At 51.4% G+C, this 20,928-nt stretch overlaps 2 protein-coding genes across 3 annotated transcripts in view; one reads left to right on the top strand and one right to left on the bottom strand.

Annotated features, from left to right (window-relative positions):
* Positions 1-3,534: 3,534 nt before the first annotated feature.
* On the top strand, positions 3,535-12,065 carry FAXDC2 (fatty acid hydroxylase domain containing 2; the record flags this gene model as incomplete). Its single annotated transcript, XM_084268465.1, has 8 exons — positions 3,535-3,582; positions 6,646-6,737; positions 6,842-6,945; positions 7,647-7,768; positions 8,084-8,289; positions 9,163-9,268; positions 10,284-10,450; positions 11,585-12,065. The coding sequence occupies 8 exons, from the start codon at positions 3,535-3,537 to the stop codon at positions 11,739-11,741; spliced, it is 1,002 nt and encodes a 333-aa protein (XP_084124591.1). The 3' UTR covers positions 11,742-12,065.
* Positions 12,066-12,845: 780 nt separating this feature from the next.
* Positions 12,846-20,928, bottom strand: part of LARP1 (La ribonucleoprotein 1, translational regulator) — a 46,351-nt gene continuing 38,268 nt past the window's right edge. For both annotated transcript variants that reach the window (XM_084268858.1, XM_084268859.1), the window contains 5 exons: positions 20,445-20,596; positions 20,048-20,192; positions 19,702-19,811; positions 19,094-19,221; positions 12,846-18,561 (listed from right to left, as the gene is read on the bottom strand). In XM_084268858.1, the coding sequence (XP_084124984.1) occupies positions 18,340-18,561; positions 19,094-19,221; positions 19,702-19,811; positions 20,048-20,192; positions 20,445-20,596 (757 nt within the window). In that variant the 3' untranslated portion in view covers positions 12,846-18,339. The remainder of the gene's footprint in view (positions 18,562-19,093; positions 19,222-19,701; positions 19,812-20,047; positions 20,193-20,444; positions 20,597-20,928) is intronic.

Here is a 20,928-nt window from a genome sequence, read left to right as displayed (position 1 = left end):
AGTACCCTGTTACTCAGCAGGACCTGCCAGCAGCGGGACTGTCAGCTGCTGTCAGAAGGAGGATACAGATACAAGGAGCAGCAGACACTTGTGCAGCCTCAGCTGTGGACTGCCTAAGCAACAGAAATGTCAGGGGACAGCAGAGATGGGACATAAATAATAATGTGAATGTTAAATGTAAAATAACAATTCCAGGGTGGGTGTATTTTTTTCCTTTTCAGATTATATTAAGCATTTTAAAATGGGACTTAAGACAAACTAGGTTTTTTCTGACACCTGCAGTAGAAAATTCAGTGACAACAGATCTGTGACTTGATGAAAAGTTGTTGGACAAATGATGAAGTGCATGGAAATAATAATAATAAAATGTATAAGATTTGTTATTGACTAGTGTATGTTTGCCCTTTCACATCAGAAGACTGATTGGAAAAACAATTATTTCATGGTCAGGAATTTGGTTTGGATCAAATTCTGTGTCAACTAGTTTGAAATAAATAAAAAGGAACTTTTTTTTTTTTTTTTTTGAAAAGCAGCAGTTCTGGGTAATATTTGGAAATAGCTGCAGGCAGCTGAGCTCTCCACTGGTTGATTTGGGGCTGTACAGTGTGCCAACATGAGATCAGGGCCAAGCAGTTGAATGGCTTTTTTGTTTGCTGAAACTGCTATGGTTATATGAATGGTTTTTAAAACTCAAAAAAAAAAAAAAGAGTAGGCACTGAGATGTTGGGGGAACCCCAAACCATGAAAATTTAGCTTGTTTTAATGTAAATAATGTAAAATTTTGTTCTGCAACTATGGCTTAATAGAGGTAGTGTACTGAGATTCTGGGGAGAGGGAGGGTAAGCAGACCTGGCAGTGCTGTTTCAAACTGCAGTTCTTTGCCCCTGCAAGCCTGCTATCATCATTTGAACATTTTTAAAGGAGTACTACTAGAAAAGCAGTTACAATTTTCAGTCTGTGATCAAGTGATGCCTCTTTCTCCTTCTAAAAACTGAAACCAGTCACTCTGCACTGGGCTCTCTAGCTCTTTGCCTGCAAAGATTCAGCAGGGTTTAACTCAGCACCGCTGTATGGAGGAACCATTCCACAGCATCAGCCTCCCAGCAAGCAGCTGGGATACCCCCTTCATGTCTGCTGATGTCTATGAGGTCATTAGTGTAGAATAATCTCTTTAACCACAAAAAACTCTGGCTGACACCGGTTATTGTGCTGTCCCAGCAGAATAATTTCTTGTTGCTGTTTTCAGCTCCCTACTGGCTGGTTGTAGAGAAGATTGGGATAGCACACAGCAGAAAGGCGAGGGATACGAGCTCTGACAGGGGAAGCTCTGATTAGATACTGGGGAGTGGGAATTACAGTGAAGGTCATCAGATACTGGAATGGATTTCACAGAGAAGCTGTGAAATCTCCCCTCCTTCAGATACTCAAGGCTCCGAACAGCCTGCTAAGGAAGTGGGAATGGAGCAAAGCCTCAGAAAAAAAGGAATGGATTATTCAAGCCTGACATATTTCAAGCGTTAGTAGTGTTCTTTGGAGACAGCACACCTGCACTCAGAGGACCAGTGTGACAAGATGAGCATATAGTGCACGTTACGTAACATAAAATGCATCACTGTCATCAGAAGGTCTTTTGGAAGTGAAGATAAGATCAGTTTGTTCTATGGCCAGTTATTTACACTGTCCTATTCAGGCTAGCAGGTTATTTCTGATTGCTACTTACAGGAACTCTTCATCAGAGACGTTAGAGCCCAACTCTGATATTTCAGTAAGGTTGTGGTTGGCAAACTTGGTGTATCAGGGAGATGAAACCAACAGAAGATCTCTCAGCCCGGCTCTAGTAGCTCACACTGTCTAACAGTGAGGAGCTCTAGATCTGGGGAAAGGCTTAGGTCACTGTGACTTCCTTAACATGTTCTCATTTTAAGGAATAACACCTTAGGGCACCTCTCACTCAAATTCGTTTGGCCAAGGGAGACAGAGTTAACTTGTTCATTTTTTTTAAGGCTGCTACCAAAAATCAGCATATCCCACAGGACATACAACCCTCCTGTCGAAATAAGGGGCTGGGAATCTGCACTCGTGGTTTCAAGTTTCAAATTGCTTTTCCCCTAATTTTTTTGTTTCATTCCCAGAACCATTTTACATCATTTTCTTCCACTAAAGCATGTAGCTTGGTGGCCTGGCCTTGAGTAAGCAGGAACCCGAGCAGGAAGAAAGTCTCCAATTGTTCTGTCTCACGCCCTTTGACCTGCATGCTAATGTGCAATGTAGGGAAACAGAGCTGGAAACACCTGTAAATAGAGTTATGTTTGTAAGGATGTACCCGTAAATCCATCCTTTCCAAGCTGAAGTACAACTCCTGGCTAATATGGGGACTTCTTTTTGGCAGTGCAGCCCTCCTTTCTGAAACGCTGCAAGAGGAGTACTCCCAAGCCACTTGCTGCCATCATAAAGGTAACAGAATATCATCTTTCTCATGAGTAATTTTCCAGCTGTTTTTGTTTGTACCTCAGGCAGGTGCCTTTCTACCTTCTTTGTGCTTTCCTTTGTTACCCAAAGTAACACATTCTGCTGAGTAGGAAGAACAAACCAGATGAAATTCTACAATCCCCATAGCCTGGCCTTCATGTTAGAATCCGTGTGTTCCTTCTTAAAGACTGAATGAAACTCCAATAACCTTAAGGAATGCTTTGTTAGCTTCTGCTAATCACAGTTTATGGTAAGAGTGCAGCAGTATAAAGCCAGCTACGCAACAATCCCTTGGGCAGCCACAGAACATCCTGAAATAGAGATCCTTCCGTGGCCATGGCTAGCAGCAAAGCCCCAGCAGCTACTTTAACTTTGGCTCTGATATTTTTTGTCATCAAAACTGGCAACAAATGGTCAAGCCAGAGCCAGAAGCAGGAAGACTTACTATGAGGTGGCCACCTGTCCACTCAGGACCTTAAACCCTCCAACTGGCCACAGCAGGACTTGAGGCAAAGATCATTATGTCACTTACCATGTTCTTAAACTGTAACTTACAGTTCCTCTGCCATGGGAGCAAAGGCTCTGTGGGGCTCTACTGAGCCAGGCTCATGTTGTTGTAGTCAGGTTTTTGGGATTACCCTTGTTAGTTCAGCAGCGTGTTGTCATTATGGAAGGGCGCGTACCCCGTAGCATCATTTCCTTGTGGTCTGTGGGGTTCCTGCTGAGCACAGTGTAATCCTGGGGCAGATCAAGGGAGGCAGCCATGCCACAGCACACCACTGCCCCAATCAAAGGCTTTGGGTTTTGGCTGTTCTCCCATTTTTCTTTGTTACCCTTGCATCCTGGTTAGTCTTCTGGGAAAACACTAACTCATCAGGAAATAAGGGGAATCTTCTCAAGAGCCATGGCCAGCGTGAAGGAGGGAGCAGGAGACAGAGCACAGAGTAAATATTTTACAGTTTTGCAACTGAAATGGAAGTTGAAGGGATTTGCTGTTGTCAGCAGCGTGTTCTTCCACTCTCCAGCTGCACACAGTTCGTTTACTTACATCCCCTCTTGTTTCAGATGAAGAGAGACTCTGGCTGTTCCACGGCGGCTGAGCAGCAGAAGCAGGTAAAGGCTCACACTCAGCTTTTACAGGAAGGGTGATGCAGGTGCCTTGGAAGGCTGGATGTGTTGAACCACCTTCTAAAAGAAGGGACAGACACAGCCAGGCTCTCATCACGTTAGCACAGCTAGCAGCTCTTGTCACTGCAGCAACATCTTCCCAGCGTTTTTTCCCTTCCAGTGGGCAGCAGGTACAGCACCAAGTGCCCAAGGGCCTGTTGCCTTTGCTCACAAGACAAGAGGCCACAACACTCGACTGTAGCCAGAAGCTGGGTCACCTAGCTGGGCCCAGTTCTCAAAGTACTCCTGCCCAACAGCATGTTTCCCTGTCTCTTCCCTTTGCAAGCAGCAGCCCTGTTCTGCTTTTAAGGAATTTGCCAACTTGCACAAGCCCTTTAAGGGCAAGATCCAGAAGTGATCCATGGGTCAGATGTAGAAACTATCGTGCTAGAGCTGTTGGCATGAAGAGAAACAGGGTTAGCACGTGGACTTGATGAACAAGATTTTTTTTTCCTATGTCAACTTCTCTGCTGCTACAGCTCATGTAATTATAGTGGGTGGGATTTGTTCATGTAATCATTTCATCACATGCAGGAAAAACACAGCCTCAAAACAAGACAGTGTCTAGCCAAAGGGCCTTTAAAAGAGCTTGACTACTGAACTTTAGCTGCTCTCTGTGCTGTTGCACAGCAGGACATACATGGTGTCCAGTGAGTATTAGGAGTTAATCAGTTTTGAAACTCTTGGAGTTCTTCAGCTGAAGGTGCTAAAGAATCTGAAATACTATTTGATCCAGTTAAAAATTCTGACACTCGTAAGTCATCAGAGCTTTTCTTTGGTGTGTTTTTTCCTCATCCCAGGGAAAAGAAGGATTTCTAGGATACAGTTGTGTTAAAAAGCTTTAAGCTTTCTGTGGCTTTTGTAACCTTTTTTTCCTAAAGAGTTAACAGGACAAGGGGCGATGGCCTCAAGTTGGAGCACAGGGAGTTCTGCACCAATATGTGGAAGAACTTCATGGTGAAGGTGACAGAGCCCTGGGACAGGCTGCCCAGGGGGGTGTGGAGTCTCCTTCTCTGGAGATATTCAAGACCCATCTGGATGCTGACCTGTGCAACCTGTCCTAGGGAACCTGCTCTGGCAGAGGGGTTGGACTCGATGATCTCTGGAGCTCTCTTCCAACCCCTACAGTTCTGTGACTCTGTGAATATCTGGATGGTCTTCCAGGATCTAAAGATTAAGGAAGACTTATATCAGCGTATGTGAGGCATAAACATGGATGCAGCTGGAAGCACAAAACTGCTAAGAGAGCAAATATCCAGCCCAGGACCCAGCAGGCACCATCTGAAGCTGGAGCAGACGGCTTTCACCCAGCTGTGCATTTGTGGTTTAACACACCCAGTGATAATGCTGGCAACTGATTGCATTGCTTCCAATACCAACCTATAGGTTCACAAACATCAAGCTGCAGGGCAAGAGTCCTTAAAATTACTTCCTTTCTAGTTACTAACTTGATTAAAAAGGGAGGAAAAAAAATGATAGGAGCAAATGGTTGTTTGTTTCAATGAGGAAAGTTTCAGTGCTAATGAGCAAAGTTCTGTGCTGGGACAGATAAATATTGCTGACAGGTGCTGGGAGGTGTTTAATGTTCTGTAGCTGTTACAGCATCTTAAAGAAGCTCTGAGCACTGAAAGCTGCACAGAGAGGATTCGTCTATATTGCCTTACCCTAAACACAGCTGCATTCAATGTTTATTGGTGAGCTGTCTCTCTTGTTTGTCCTCTCTGATGGGAGACAAGCAGGACAACAACTATGAATCATGCTATTTTTACTCCAGTCTGTGAAACACAACACTGCAGTTAATAAACAGGAAGGACAGAGTAATGAACAAGACACTTGCTGGTTATTACATTATATTATTTCAGAATTGCATTGATTATTTGTTTTTTAAAGCATTTATCCTGCAGATAAAATAATGCATGTTCACCCCAACAAAGACTGCTGAACTCCAGAACCAACCCCAACTTGGGGCACTCTAAAAGACACACAGTTATTTATATATATATATATGTTTTATAGTTGCTAAACAATTTGGGTTTGAATATTTAAATGCTCAAATGTATTGAATACTACTTTTTGAATATACTTATTCCTGGAATCAAGAGGTCTCACTGGTAATCTGACTCTTGCAGTTGCTTTGTATAGTTAAATCTGTACAGTGATAGGAGTCATGCTAACATCACAGCTGCCCTTACACTGTACACAGGAATATTTCTTCAATAAATTACATTTGTGGGACCAAGAGCAGGGGTTTGGAGAACTTTATGGCTCCTGAGAAGCTGAATACTTCAGCTTCTTGTAACTATGTGGCTGCTCTGGGCATGCAGCACCCACTAGTCAAGTCAATACTCTGGGTACTAGAACAGAGTTGTACCTGGATGGCCTCAGGCACAGCAAAGGGAATTAGGTGAGGTGATATCCTGTGTTAAAGCTCCCTTGTACTTGGGGTAGGGGAAAGGCAAACTCCAGGGCACCTGAGATTGTCTTCAGAATCCGTCTTCAAAGCCAAGAGGAAAGTTGAGAGGAGCGGTTCTGGATTAACTGGAGCTGCTAATCCCCTCATCTGAGCATAGCAGCTTCTGGCTGCTGTAGGGACAAGCATGCTGCCTACTAGGAGGGGGAAACAGTGAGTGAGGGAAGTGGTGGGATGCAGCACCATTTCTTACCCCAAGACTTCCCTTCCTACCGCTCCCAGTTATCCAGAAGCATTATAGTCCTCCAGGTACTGAGAAGTGCACCAAACAAAAACAAAGGAGGGAAAATCAGCGGTCCTCCCTCTCCCTTTGGTTATTCCAGAGCAATTCCATGCCAGTGACACCCCAGGTCTCTGTAAGCATGGCACGTGGCTGTGTGCATGCTCCCCCCACCCCCAGTGACACACCGTGTCCTTTAGAGAGTTTGTGAGATGAAAGGGGCCGGTGCAGGGCAGCCTTTACCTCCCGCGTTCCAGATGCAGAAAGTGCTGGTGCTGCACACAGCAGCATTGTGCTGACTCTTGTGGCTTGCTCACAGGAAGAGAAGCTCTGGGACGCCCTGAAGATCACTGCCTGTGTCCTCGGCACCGGCCTGCTCGTGTACACTGCCTTAGCAAACTCTGTTTCTGGGTAAGCTTGTTCAGACAGAGGGGCTCGAGGAGAAGCTTTTCTGTGGAGAGGGGGGAAAAGCAGATGATGAAAAGATAAGCGACCAGGGATGCTTATTCCCACAGGTACGTGCAGAATTGCTGGGACATGTATGGCCATTTCTGGCAAACAGCATGGCTAAAGTTCTACTACCTGTTTGAGGGAAAGGAGTGGACAATCTTCCTCCTTGGTGAGTTTTAACAACTCCCTGCTGCAGGAGGAACCATCCGTGCATTACGTCTCAAAGGGGGACACAGACACACCACCCCGAGCTCACTGATCCTCCCACTGAAGAGGCACTTGTAGGTGTCAAAATCGGATGCAGCTGATGTGGAACAACTGTGCTGCCTTCACGCCAGCTCATCATTAGACTGGCCCAGGCAGATTAAACACGTCATCTCTCTGCTGCTGCTGGGATGGCTTCCCTGTGGTAACACAGCCTTTGCTCCTGTGAGGGCTGGATAACTCAGTAGAACTAATTGCTGGAAATTAAAGTAAACTAGTGACTTTTACTCCTGCTGAGGCACCTGTAAGACTGTCTGCAATGAGCAGCTGGTGAACAGACCCAGTAGGGACATTCTTTTTGAACCTTTGTTCAAGGGAACTTGACCTTAGCCAGCATGTATTTAAAGCCCACCCATTATGGGGATCCCCCAGCCTCCCAGAACAGCCCTTTCTTGGTCTCAGTTGTAGGAGGTTTCAACCTGAGACACTTGTCCACCTCCTCCCCATTCCCTCAATGTTGATCAGGTGTCCAGACCTACCCATGTTCCCTCTGACAGCCTCTCTGGGTCCCAGCAAGGTCCTCCAGCAACCTGCCAGTGTGTTTTGCCTCCCAGGCAGCCACAGCTCTCGGTTTATTCACACAGCCCCTCTTCCCTCATGCTGCAGGGGCTGCGCTGGTTCCTGCCCTTGCTTTCTGGTCCTTCAACGGGATCCTCTTGGTGGCTGATGTAACAGGAAAGCCGGCTTTCATCACTCGCTATCGCATCCAGCTGGGCAAGAACGACCCTGTAAGTGTTTCTCACCGTGCCTCTGCTGCTGGCCTAATGCTTCCTGCCCTCTGCTAGGCCGGGAGCAGGGAGAAGAACCCATTCTGCTTCTCTTGCAACTGGGTGGGATTCAAGGAGAGTCAAGCTGAGTCTTGTGTCCATGGCAGAGGGGAGGGCAGCGCTTGTACTGAGGATACTTATCAGCTCTGGTGTGACTGCCTGCTAAAACGTTGATCCCAAAACTAACATGGAAACTGCCTCTGAGTCTGAAAGCTCTTTGTCCTTCAAACTCCAAGGTGTATTGCTTCCTATTTATTCCCAACTTCTCTTTTGCAGGTGGACACAAAGAAGCTGCGCCAAGCCATCTACATGGTGCTGTTTAATCAGTTCTGTGTCTCTCTGCCCATGCTCGTGGTCATGTTCTACGTCATGAAATGGTGGGGCAACACCTTCAGCAAGGAACTACCCACCTTCCAGTGGTTTCTTGTGGAGCTAAGCATCTTCACCTTAATAGAGGAAATTCTTTTCTACTATACACACAGGTGAGCTGAGCACAGGAACAGGACTCAGTGGTCTCCCCCATCCCTTGGAGTTTATACCCATCCCTTGCAACAGTGACAGCCCCAGTCCCCCCTTCCACCCAGCCTGTATTTATATGGGAAGACTTACAGGTCCTGAAGCGTGCCTGTACAGCGAGGGCTTTGGTGCTGCAGTAAGCAAAGCAGGTGAAATTACCAAGGTGGAGCAGCTTAGAGGCCAAGGAAGAGACAGGAGAGGTGGCTTCACACAAAGGCTGCACCCAGGCGCTCTTTGGAAAGGGGAGACTGAGACTGACAATGCTGAAAGGAAAAAGCCCCAGAGGTCAGTGACCGATTCCCCTTCACGTGGGTGGTGCCTGCAAAGCAGGGCCTGGCTCCCGCCGCTGCGGGCTGACACCAGCGATAGAGAGGGAAAACCAAGGCCAGGAAGGAGAAAGCCTGGACCAGGCGTCCTTGGAAAGCCATAGGTTACTTTTTTGGACAAAAGCACACAAAAACCATACAAACCCATTTCTTACAGAGGACTCACGGCCCCTGAAGCTCTGACTCCAAGAGTTGGGGGCAGGAAGAGTCAAACCAGTGAAAATAAAAAGTGATTCTGGCCATAGGCCACACTGCCAGCATTGAGCAAAGGAGTCCGTCAGGCAGGTTTATTTATGGGACCTGGCTGGACTTGAGAGCGGGCACACCAGAGGAGTGAGGGCTCAGGGCCTCCCCACCCTCACAGTGAGGGCCAGGAGCCCTCAGTCTCCCTCCCAGAAGTCTCTGTGTTAAAGAAGAGACACGAGCAAACCCCCAGCAGACACTCTGCGTTACATTACCGTGTTCCTACCTTCTGGAGCTCAGCCCCTGCCTGTCTCTGCTTTTCCTGCTCAGGCTTGTTCACCTTCCGCTCCTGTACAAGCACATTCACAAGAAGCACCACGAATGGACAGCCCCCATCGGCGTGGTCTCCATCTACGCTCACCCTGTGGAACACATAGTAAGTGGGTTCTCCCACCGTCGCCCCCCAGTTTCTGCGTGGAGCCTGATTTCCATGGGAAGAGGAGGAGCAGAAAGGCAGCTGTGCCCTTAGACTCCCTCGGGAAGAGGAAGCTCAGCTGGCTGCAGGGAAGCTCGGCTGTAGGAGGGGCACGGTCCCTGTTTGTATGGGACTCCACGGCCATAAGGGCACAGACTGAGGGCCAGCAGCTGAGGAGGAGCTGACTGAGAGGTGCTTCCTTCAGCACCCAGGCCTGGGAGCACCTCTCCTGTGAGAACAGGCCGATAGAGTTGGCTTCTGAGAGAAGAGAAGGCTCCAGGGAGACCTTACGGCACCTTCCAGTCCCTTAAGGGGCTACAAGAAAGCTGGAGAGGGGCTGGCTACAAGGGCAGGGAGTGATGGGACAAGGGGTAACGGCTTTAAGCTGAAGGAGGGGAAGCTTAGGTTAGATATTGGGAAGAAATTCTCCCCTGTGAGGTTGGGGAGGCCCTGGCACAGGCTGCCCAGAGCATCTGGGGCTGCCCCCACATCCCTGGTAGGGTTCAAGGCCAAGTTGGATGGGGCTTTGGGCACCCTGGGCTAGTAGGGGATGTCCCTGCCCATGGCGGGGGGGGGGGGGGGGTGAGACTAGATGGGGTTTAAAGTCTCTCCCAAATCAGTCTGTGACTCTATGGACTCCCAATTCTGTTACAATTTTCATACTGGGGGCTGAGATCAGTGTTTGCAGGAGTGTCTCCCAGGCAAACACCTTCCACCTTCACAAGACTGCACTTCTCAGGACCACCTCCTGCTAGCAGTAGTCCTGGGCAGCAGCACCAGCTCTGGGCTCTCCCCAGCTGACAGTCTTTGGGCAGCAGCATGAGCTTTTATATTCCAGAGTTCAGCTAAGCCTAGCTGGAGTGGTACATTTGGTCTGGAATTGCCCCTTTGTGCTGGATGAAACAATTCAGCTCCTAGAGGAGGGTCTGCTTGCTGTGTGCCCATTGATGAGGCAGACTTTGCTTCTTGTTCCCAGCTCTCCAACACGCTGCCTGTCATGATGGGCCCGATGCTCATGGGGTCTCACATCGTTTCCATCGCAGCCTGGTTCTCCCTTGCTCTCATAACAACAAGCATTTCGCACTGCGGGTACCACCTGCCCTTCCTGCCGTCGCCGGAGTTCCACGACTTCCACCACCTCAAGTATGTCTGGGCACTGTCCAGCCCTCCCTTTCCCTTCTCGGGGTGGGGGGCTGAGCCCCTTTCTGAGGGGCAGATGGGTCTGCATAACACACGTACAAGCAGAGAAGCCTCCCAGGTCACCCAAGAGCAGGCTGGATGCCGTCAGTCCTTAGAGCAGTTAAACAGAGATGGGGATTGCGGAGGACTCCCACCTACCACCCACGTCCGTGACACCCACCCTCCTCTAGTAGCTGCCAGGAAAACTTTCTCCAAAGCACAAGGACAGCAGCTAAGGCTGCACCATGAGTTTCCGGAGTGTCCATGGAGGGAAGCACGTGGTGTTGGAAGCAGCAGGTGGCACTGGGGTTTCCCCAGCACGAGCACCAGCTGGTCGCAGGTCTCTGCAAGGCTCTGCCCAGAAGCTGGGCAGACGCTGTGTGCTCTAGAATAAAGACAGAGCAAGGGCAAATCACAGGAATTAAGTCCCTCTCCCCTGTGCTGGGATTAGTAACTGTGACACTTTGCCCAGACAATCGCAATTAACCCTTCCCAGCTCCTCCTACACAGAGAGCACAGTTCCAGCAGGTTGTTCAGGGACAGACACCGCAGCAGTGGAAGCAGCATTCCCCATCTCCCGGATGCTTTCATAGATGTCCCCGAAGGGTTTACCTCTCCAGCACAAACAGCCTGCTCGGCTGTTCTGTCACCATCCAAATGCCAGGCAACCCCCAAACCACAGTACCAGTTCTCCTGGTGGGTCATTCCCTCCAAAGCTCAGCTCGTACCAGGAGATGGATCACTGCAGGGCCAAGATGCTCTTTGGGCAGAGCAGCTCTGCTGCATCCACAGCGCTGGGAGCGCAGCAGCTCCACGTCCTGCAGCAGCAGGGTCTTGGCAGTGCACAGACACACAGTGTGGCTGCCAGCTGCTGGGCAGTGCAGCTGCCAGCTGCTGGGCAGTGCCACCGTGCCTGGGTAACACCGTCCCAGAAAGGGAACTTGCAGAAGTTTCACCCAGGGTTCCTCAGTGCTGCAAGGGTGATGGGTGCTGTAGCAGAAGTTCCATGAACAGCTTATTGGGGCTCCAAAAGGAGATGGGAATGGGGAGGATGAGCAACCTCAGTGACTTCAGTGATGTTTAATCTCTGGTTTCCAGGTTCAACCAGTGCTACGGAGTCCTGGGAGTGCTGGATTATCTGCATGGAACAGATACAGTGTTCAGAAAAACCAAAGCCTACGAGAGACACAGGGTGCTCCTCAGCTTCACACCACTCTCAGAAAGCATCCCTGAGGCACCCAGGAGAGCAGAGTGAGCCCAGCAGCCAGAGGGACAATGATTTATACCAAAGAGTGTTTTAATTGGGAAACAAGGTGGTGTTCACGTGTAACGAAACCTGGAGCTGAACTAAAACACACTACTTGAGATGACTGCACTAAAAACACTGCACTAGAAAGTTATTTTCAAACAAAGTTTGGATGTTGGGGTTTTTCTTAATTCCTTGCCCTGTCCCTTGGTGCTGGGGGGTTGTGGAGGGTTCCCATTTCACTGGCTTTGGCACGTCAGTTTTCACAGGCCAGGACTTGGCCTCTCCCAGCAGTGCACTGCAGAAATACCAGTGAGATCCCTCACGACAAGGTTAGACCCACCAAGACTTGGAACACCTGGGATTTGGGATACAGTCCCCCAGGGAGTCAGTGGGGCCACAGCTTCCCTACCTCTCTCCCTCTATGCTCGCCAGAGGCCCAGGTTCCCCAGGCTGGTTTGTTGTTCATGGAAGGGGTCAGCACAGGGCTGACGTGAGGGATGTCGCATCATCTCCAAACTCTCCACACACAAAGCCAGTCATCCCCATGAAGCACATCTCCAGACATAAAGCCAGTCCTCCCCCCAAGCACTGCAGGACAGGGAAGCAGAGCTGGGAGCTGACGTGCTCCACGGCAGGAGCCCTGGTACCTCACCTCCTCTGGCTGAGCTCCCCTCACTCCCGCACACCCAAGGGATGTACAAACCATCACCAGCTCCTCTGTACAATGTCACACTCCAGGAAAAAGAGCTGCTTCCACCCTGAGCTGTGTGATCAGCAAAGCCCTACGAGAAAGGACCCAAAGCCACCCATACCTCTGTGCACAGCCAGAAGTTCCCACACAGCCCATCTTGAGACACACCATGAATTTTCTCCAGGATCTCCAGTCTCAATCCTGCCTGGAGCCCTGGGACAGAAGAGACACCTGCCTCTCACCCCTGCCTGACCCCTGCTCCAAGCCAGCCCCCAGAGAAGGGGATGCGCCAAGCTGCGCAGCACTTACCTGCTGTCAGCCCAACTCTTCCCTCCCTCCTCTGGTCCCCAAGACCCTCAGGGATGGATCCCCCGCTGCCCCCTGGGGAGGGCAGGGCAGCAGAACAGAACCCCCCAGGCTGCATTGTCTTTTGAAGTTTTTATTTTTATACATTTTTTTTTGTATTAAAAAGGAAAAAGCATAATTACCACAAATTACAAAGGACTAAAGCATTACTAGAATAATGAATCACATCAGCCTAGAAAGCAAGATACTCTGAATAATATTAATGTTATAATACAAGCTCTCATTCAAGTATTTTACATTTTTTTTTCTTTTCTTTTTATATGTGATGATGATCCTAGCACATGGGTCAAAGATTATGTACTATCGACAGAAGATGGATCATGTACAGCGGGCCGTATTAACAAGATTTCCCTCCCAAGTGATACATGGTCTGTGATGAGTCATTTTAAGTTTGTCTCTACGATAAATGCAGCTGAAGAAGGTTGCACACACTTTCTAGTTTGAGGAAACAGAAGGCTGAGGTTGGGACACACAGGGTTTGAGAAGGGCCGGGCACATCCAACCATCACCCGAGCGAGAAGGGGTGCAGCTCAGTGGGTGTTTTTTGAGCTGCAGAGCCAAAGGTTCCCGACCCCATTGGGACCACAAGAGGCTGGGAGAGGAGGATGGGGAGCGGGGCTGCACCGCGGGGGCTCAAGGGACCAAGTGATGCCAAGCACCCCCCTACACACCCCCGCCCCAAGAGGGGCATTGCTGGCCCCTGCGCAGGGATGACACCGGGAGAGCGAGCTGCAGGGGACAGCGCGGGGACCGCGGGGGGCTGACTGGCAGCCGGGCGCTCCCTGCTCCACCGGAGCTTCCACCACCAAAGGGATGTGCTTGTCACAGATACATCGGTCCTATGTTCAAGTGTCTGCATAAAGTGAAACTGTAAACTACTCATTGAGACGCTGCCCCCCGGCCACCTGCTCTGCACCACCGAGATGAACATTTCTTTACTTTAAAAAAAACCCCAAAGAGTCATTCTATTGTTTGTATCAGAAACTTTAAAAAAACCCAAACCCAATAAAGGAGTCAGTGAGGCGTTTAACATCAAGTGCAGCAACCCTCTCTGGAGAAGAGCCTAGCATCCATTTCAGAACAGTGATGAAGTGACACAACCGGTCTCAGAGGAGACAGGAGGGACAAAGCATTGCAAACACACCTTGCTACATTTACAGTTTGCCTTTTTTCTTTTCTTTCCCCCTTTCAATAAAGTAACTGGAAAGGCATTAACAGCTAGAAGGGCCCCCCCACTGCCAGACACGCGGCAGGATGCTGAGGTTAACGCTTTGTTACAGTACAGTCCACCAGTCCCAAACAGTTGCCAAAACTTGAGGGACCTGAGGGGCTACAGGGACGAGCCTCCACTGGGGTACAAGGGGGGCAGCAGGAAGAGGGACAGACAGACGAATGGAGCAGCAGGGTTATTACTTTCTTAATTGTTCTCCCCCAAAATGAGCGTGGCAAAGCGACAAAACCTCCTCTGAAACGCACCTTCCATCTCCACGCTCTGAGTCCCAAAGCTGGGCTGAGCCCTGCAAGGAACCCCAGCTGCACCAGCCTGGGACCTCTGGAGAAGAGGGATGAGGTGGGGAGGGCTCTCCCCACCATGCCTTTGGGCCCAACAGCCTCCACCAGCCCTTCCAAAAGCAGCTGGGCTCCCTCTGGCCAAGCGGGTGGCTGAGTCCCTGCACTGTAAAGCCCTTTGGACAGAGCAGCATTCCCAGGAGCACGAGTGCCCCACACCACTCGGACCACTGAAATTAAGAAAAGCGCTAAACAGGACTATGATGAAGCACCCAAGCCAAACTCCTTCCTCAGCAGGACAAGAGCTCCCTCAAAACCAAAACCCCTCTCTGGACAGCTGTCCCTTTGTCTGGGGGTGGAGCGAGCCCCATGTGATGCCTTCTGTACGCAGCAAGAGGGAAAGGGCCTCTTCGGAGCTATGCCCTGTGCAAGCCACCAGCTAGGAAAGTGTGGCTGCCCTCAGCCCAACCTCAGTCTGGCACTAACCATGCACCCTGCGACCACCCTACAGCCTACAGAGGGATGCTGCCCTGTTACCAGGACTCCAGGAGCAAGCCCCTCACAGTCTGCCACCCTCTCCACACTATCACCCAGGCAAGAAGTAGGAATGAACAGCCCTGCACTGTGGAGAACAGCTGCTCCCAGCTGCACGTGTCCTCTCTCCTTTGCTCCCTGGCTACACTGCCATCTGTCTGGAGTAAAACAAGGCACGCAGTCCGCAAATCTGGAGGGGGCAGGACCAAGGGGATCACTCTTCTGACCCAGCTTCCACTCGCAAATGGGGTTTCACACTGATACGACACACTGACTCGGCAGAGGTGGTGGTGGGGGCGTGGTGGGGGGAAATCTCCTCTATGCCAAGACTAAAGTCTCAGCCTTAGAAAAATTTTAAATCAATTCAGATTTTGGGAAATTGTCTGGGAAGTTTCCTACCTCCTCTCCCACCCAAGCAATTCCACACCCTGCTCTGTAACAACAGCAGGAGCTGTTCAGGGCAGCTTGTTCCTCCTCATTTCCTATTTAATTTGTTGCAGAAACACAGACAACCGGCTTCAAAAGCGAACACGCACCGACGAGAGCAACAGGGACACTGCAGCCAGGACCACCCACAGCACATCCAGCCCTGCTTCCACTTACAGACAACCAGCAAGGTGTTTCCAGTGTCCTTGATCAAAACCACCAGCCCCACGGCCCCATCTCCAGCCTCCCATCTCTGGCCTCCAAGGCTTCTCCTTCCCAGGTAAACCAGGAGCAAAGCCAGCTGCATCCGTAACCCCAGAGATCCGACTTTTGGCTCACATGAGGGGAAACCCAGAGAGAACAGTCACGGCCGCAGCACTGTACACGTTACACACCCGTCTCTCCCAGTTACCACCCTGGAGCACTGCTGCTGCAGGACAGCAAGCCAGGGGCCGGGTGCTGGAACCAGGCCGGCAAGCGGCACCGGGCTGCAGGACGATGCCACAGGGTGGGCAGACAGATGGACCAGGACAGGATCACAACACCAGGAAATGGCAAAGCAGCAGCTACCCAGCCTCAGCCCCAGCTGCACTTTCGGTTCTAGCAGCAGTTCACAAAGCTGCTCCATGCGGACCAGCCCACCTCCTCCCCCCACACCTACTAAAGCAGCATCTTCAATGCAGTGTCAGTTTGGAAAGGTGGCAAGTTCAGCCAGGGCCCCATGAGCACCCACAGCCTCCACTGATGACCACCTGCCCAAGCTCCCCCTCTCCCATCTCCGCTCTCAGCTCCTGGCAGTTTGCACAGCACCCTGCAGCCATACAGAGGTAACTCTTCCTCCCAGTCATGAGACATGGCCTGGATCAGCTGGATACTTTGGGAAAACACTGTTCATTAGCGAGGGTAACACCAATTAGCTGCATCTCTGAGCAGCCCCTTGCAGTGCCCGCTCCACACCGTGCACAGGAGCGCTGGAGCCACAAGCAAGCCAGCTGCAAAGCAGGAATGCCAACCCCAGAGACCAAGCACAGCAGCAGCAAGGCAAGCAGCTCAGGCTGAAAAGCTTTTCTACCCTTACAAGTGGGAGTGTGACCTCCCAGCACCACTTCTGAGCCCCAGGAGCAGATCTCACCCCTCTGGCACACACTCCCTGTGAGAGAACACAGCTCACAGGCCTGGGGAAGGTCTGCCTGCTGAAGCTGGGCAGAAGAACCAACTAAAGGCCACAGCAGCTCCACAGCTGTCTCCTTGCCTCAGCCGAGCAAGGAGCAGCATGGTGTTACCTCAGCCCTTGGAGATGCTCAGGGACACTGCCCTGAGCAGGACACTCCATGGAGCCACCTGCCAAAAACACAACACACAAGGAACCCAGGTGACAGCCTCCTTTGCCAGGCAGCTGCCCTGCTCGCACCCAGCACAGGTTCCACCAGCAGCCCAGGGGCCAGGGACAGCCATGAGAGGGGCGCTTCCTGGGGCCGTCTTGTTCCCTCATCAGGTACCAGGGACACACCAGCCCTCCCACACGCTGCAGCACAGACCAGTCCCTCCAGCTGCTGTGATGGATCTTCCCGCTTGCCTCCCAACCGCGCTGGAGGTGCAGAGCAGAGCAGACCAACCTCCTGCCCCGGCCTGCCTGGAGAGCAAGGCCAAGCAAGGCCGAAGCACGTACAGTCACTGGCACGGGGAGGATGCTACAATGGTATGTACACAACATAGCGGCTTCAACTGCTTTGTGAGCACAAGTCTTGGATGTGACTGCCCTCGGCATCGTTCCCCACAAGAATCAGGGCTGGCAGGGGGGTCTCTGACAGGGGGAGGCATCCGAGCCAGCTGTGGGGTCAGAGGAAAGGCCATGGGGAAGATCAGCTCGGCAGCAATGCCGTGAGGAGTCTCTGGGCCGGGGGGCTGAAAGCCCAGCGTGCCCCAGGCGCAGGCAGCCAGTGAGCCTCCCCGGGCCAGCTCCACCATAAGGCAACTTTTTTTTTTGTTTTCTTTTTTTTTTTGTTGGTTTTTTTCATTGTTTTTTTCTTCAATAATATTTCCAAGGAAGAAAAGCAAAGGGAGATGTGTCTTTAGGGTCTTTTTTTTGTTGTTGTTGTTTTAGAGGGGTTTATATTTTTTTTTTGTTGGTTTCTTTTTTCCAAAGGGAAAAGGAAGAGAAAAAAACTCCTTCAGCAAAGTCCTCTCTTTGCATGTGATGGGCATTCCTGGAGCAGAAGGTACACTGTCCACGCAGGCTTGAGTCCAGGTGCCTGCTGACCTCCCACCAGCCGTCCTCACAGGAAGGAGTCAGAACAAGCCAATCCTTGGCAAAAGTCCTTTGGTTGACTTCCAAATTGTCCATGATGGAAGGGAGAGACGAGCAGAGGGAGAGCCAGACCCTTGGGAAGGCTGGAAGTGAAGACGCTTGGGAGGAGGGACCAGGAAGAAGAACGGGGCGATGCTCCTGTTGCGGAGGTCGGCGTCGGAGAGGCACCGCCGTACGTGGAATGGGAGACGTCAGCCAGGTCACGGAGATCAGAGGCTCCACAGCATCACCATGCTGCGGCTTCGGCCCCCCGTCGGGGAACCTCACTCCTCCGAGCTTCCTGAGCAGGCTGCCCCGCGTCCAAGGGGGGACACAGAGGGGAGTCGTTGGGGCCGCACGGAGCAGACTTGTTTTGGTAAATCCAGACGAACTTCTAGCAATAATTTAAAACTTGATATATATATATAATAATAAAAAAATCTCCCCTTTCCAACCCAGCCAGAACATTATTTTTTTGTTTTTTTTTTTTTTTTGAAGAGACACTAAGACATGAGTGTGTGCACAGGAGGGGAGGGAGTGGAAAGCCAAGGGTGGGTCTGGCTCTGGTCAGGGTTGTAATAGCAGAACGGTGTTTTAGATGCAGATCGTCTTTGCTTTCCAGCCACAAGAGAAAAAATCGTGTGCGTTGAAGTTTCTCCCGAGCAGCCTATTCCTGGCCACCCACCTTCCAGCTCCCTTCCTGTCCCACCCCCTCACGTCTCCCCGTCTCAAAGCCAGTCCCCCAGCAACCCCACCCCATCCCCCAGCAGGAAGCAGGCGCCGGAGCCTCTCTACTTCCCCGCTGTCTGCGATTCTGCAGCCGGTGGGGCAGGCGATTGCTGGCTCAGGTTTTTGGCATCCTCTTGTGCAGGCTGGCTGGGCGAGGTGTGGGCTTGGCTGGATGGGCACTGGCTGACCGTTTTGCTGGAAGACTGGGATGGGTAGCGCTTCCTGCCATCTCCCCCCGACGTCGTAGGGTATCTTTTGTGTCCACCTTCCTCCCCCATGGGTGGCTAGAAGAGAAGCACAGCAGTATCAGCACAGCCTCCTCCAAATGCAGATGCCCTCCCTCTAAGAGAACAACCTTCCTGCAAATCTCCATTTGCAACCTCTCTCCTTGACCCGTCCCCAAGCACACAGCTGCCCTCCTCTCCAAGTCTACTGTTGCCAGATTTGCTGACAGAAGCACTGACCGACTTCCAATCGAGCACAAGGGTGACAACTTGTTCCTAGGCACCTCCTTCCCACTCAAGGACACAGTTCAGAAGGCTGGGAGCTGGAGCTCCACACAATGCTGGCTCCGCTCAAGCCATCGAGGCTCACATTCCTCCTCTCATTAGGAAAATTAGTTTGTCCTGTTCCCCAGAGAGCTGCTCTGAAGTGGATCTGCCATATTTGAGTCCTGCAGCTTGCTCCTGGTCCGGCTGCAGTGACAGGGCACGACACTAGGTGTCACTGACTTCCCCTACCTGGTAGCTCATGAGCACCAGCCCCCAAGCCCCTCTGAGTGCTTGCAGGGGCCATCAGCATGGTGTGTCTACTCACATCCACTCGGAAGTCCTCGAGGCGCTTGAACTTGCTGAGGTATTCTTGCAGTTTGCTGTTAATGTCCAGATTTTTGGCTTTGGAATATTTTAAGAAGGCCCAGAACTTTTCCAGCCCATAAAGCTGTCCTGGATGAGGAGGAAGCCAAACCGCATGTCAGCAGGACAAAACTGAAGCCCAACATCAGAACCCTTTCCTCCAGGTTTCCCCACTGCTGCCCTCATGAACCCTCCAGTGCTGCAGGGGGGCACAACTGCAGCAAGACGGAGAACCTGGAGGGAAGCAACCCACACAAGTACTGGGCAACCCTCCTGACAGGAGATGTCCCCAGGCTCAACTGAACTGGTGGTGACAAGGCTTAGCCACTGCAGGGCATTGAGAGATCCCAGAGGAACCTATGCCTCTCAAGGAGAGTTTTGGGAGAGCTACAGCTTCCTGTTGTCCCCCTCCATCCCCTCCCTCCAGCAGTCTTCAGGCTGGTGCACATCCACTCAACCGTCCCCATGAAGTCAGCAGCAGGACATCCTGCCAGTCCCCACGGCATGTGTTACACACTGCTTCCCCAAAGTCACAGGAAGCGACCTGGGGAGGCCAAAGCAGACACTTACCAGCTTCATAATCCTTGATGGTCTCTTCTTGAAAGTCCTTAAATATGTCTGGCCGGAACTTCTTCTCCAGGCCGTAGCTGTAGTATCTGAAAAGGCACTCCAGACCGTACCTGGGAACACAGCAGCACGTGCTGCTCAGACACCGGTGCATGCAACACTTGCAGAGGCTCTTGAGGGAAGAGCCCTGCTGCATACCAGCAGCAGGTGACAACTGAAGGTGGCCCCAGTTCTACCAGCGAGTGGGGCAGAGACGCTGCCTTTGTCTGGCTGCAAGCCCTGTGAAAGGCTGAACCCTTCTTCCCTCACTCCCCTCCCAGGGAAGGCCACTCTGCCCCTCCTCTCCTACCTGTATCCCTCCTTCCCGTCCTCCACAGCCAGTTGCTTGAACTCCTCGTACATTTTCTTGTTGAAGTGATCTCGGAGGAAGAAGGACCAGAACCGGAAGAGCGTGTTCATCTCCTGGGACTGACCAATGCCCAGCCGTTTCCGCTCTGTTTCAGGAAGAGAACAGTGATTACAAGGCAGATCACCTCCCAAGGAGCCAGCCCTGCCCCGGGGCTTCTGTGCCTACACCCATCCCCAGTGCTGGACACCCCAAGCCACAGCATGTCCTCTCCAGAGACTGTGGGGAAACCTCAGCTGCCAGCAAGGTTTCCTGCAGGACCCTGCTCACGTTTGTACCCTACCACAATGCAATGCAGTGAGCATGGCCAGCTCCAGACCCTGCTGTGCAGCATCCCTACCGTTAAGGCAGCGCCGACGGTACTTGTGGTAGACATGTTGCGTGAAGCCGTTCTCCTTGAGCAGCTCGTGTGAAGGATGCTGAAACTTGGGCAGGGACTGCGGGGTGCAGCCGTAGCTTCCGACAGCAGGAGTTCCCTCAGAGGGGCTGGAGCTAAGCATAAGAGAATCCCGTTAAGCCCCTTTCCTTGGCACCACCCAGCTGACAAAAGCACAGGGCCATGCTCTGGCCTGCGGTACACATCTGACTCCCTGTGACTGTCTGCTCTGGGTTTGGGACCCGAGCCACAGGGTATCCCACTAGGAAGGAGATATATGTTCCAATCATCTCGTTAATTGCAAGACTTCACACTCTTCTCAGCTCCTTCTGGGGAACAAGATGCGTCCCAGCCCTTTGTGCAGCCACCTAACAGGACACCTCGACTGCAAGGCTAGACACTGCCTTTCCCCTTCCTTCCCACACACTCCCTTTCCCATTTCCAATTA

Source organism: Gallinula chloropus (genome assembly GCF_964237585.1).
Source record: "Gallinula chloropus genome assembly, chromosome: 10".
Lineage (NCBI taxonomy): Eukaryota > Metazoa > Chordata > Aves > Gruiformes > Rallidae > Gallinula > Gallinula chloropus.
Note: the sequence above shows the minus strand (reverse complement) of the source record. Positions and strands in the feature narration are given on the sequence as shown.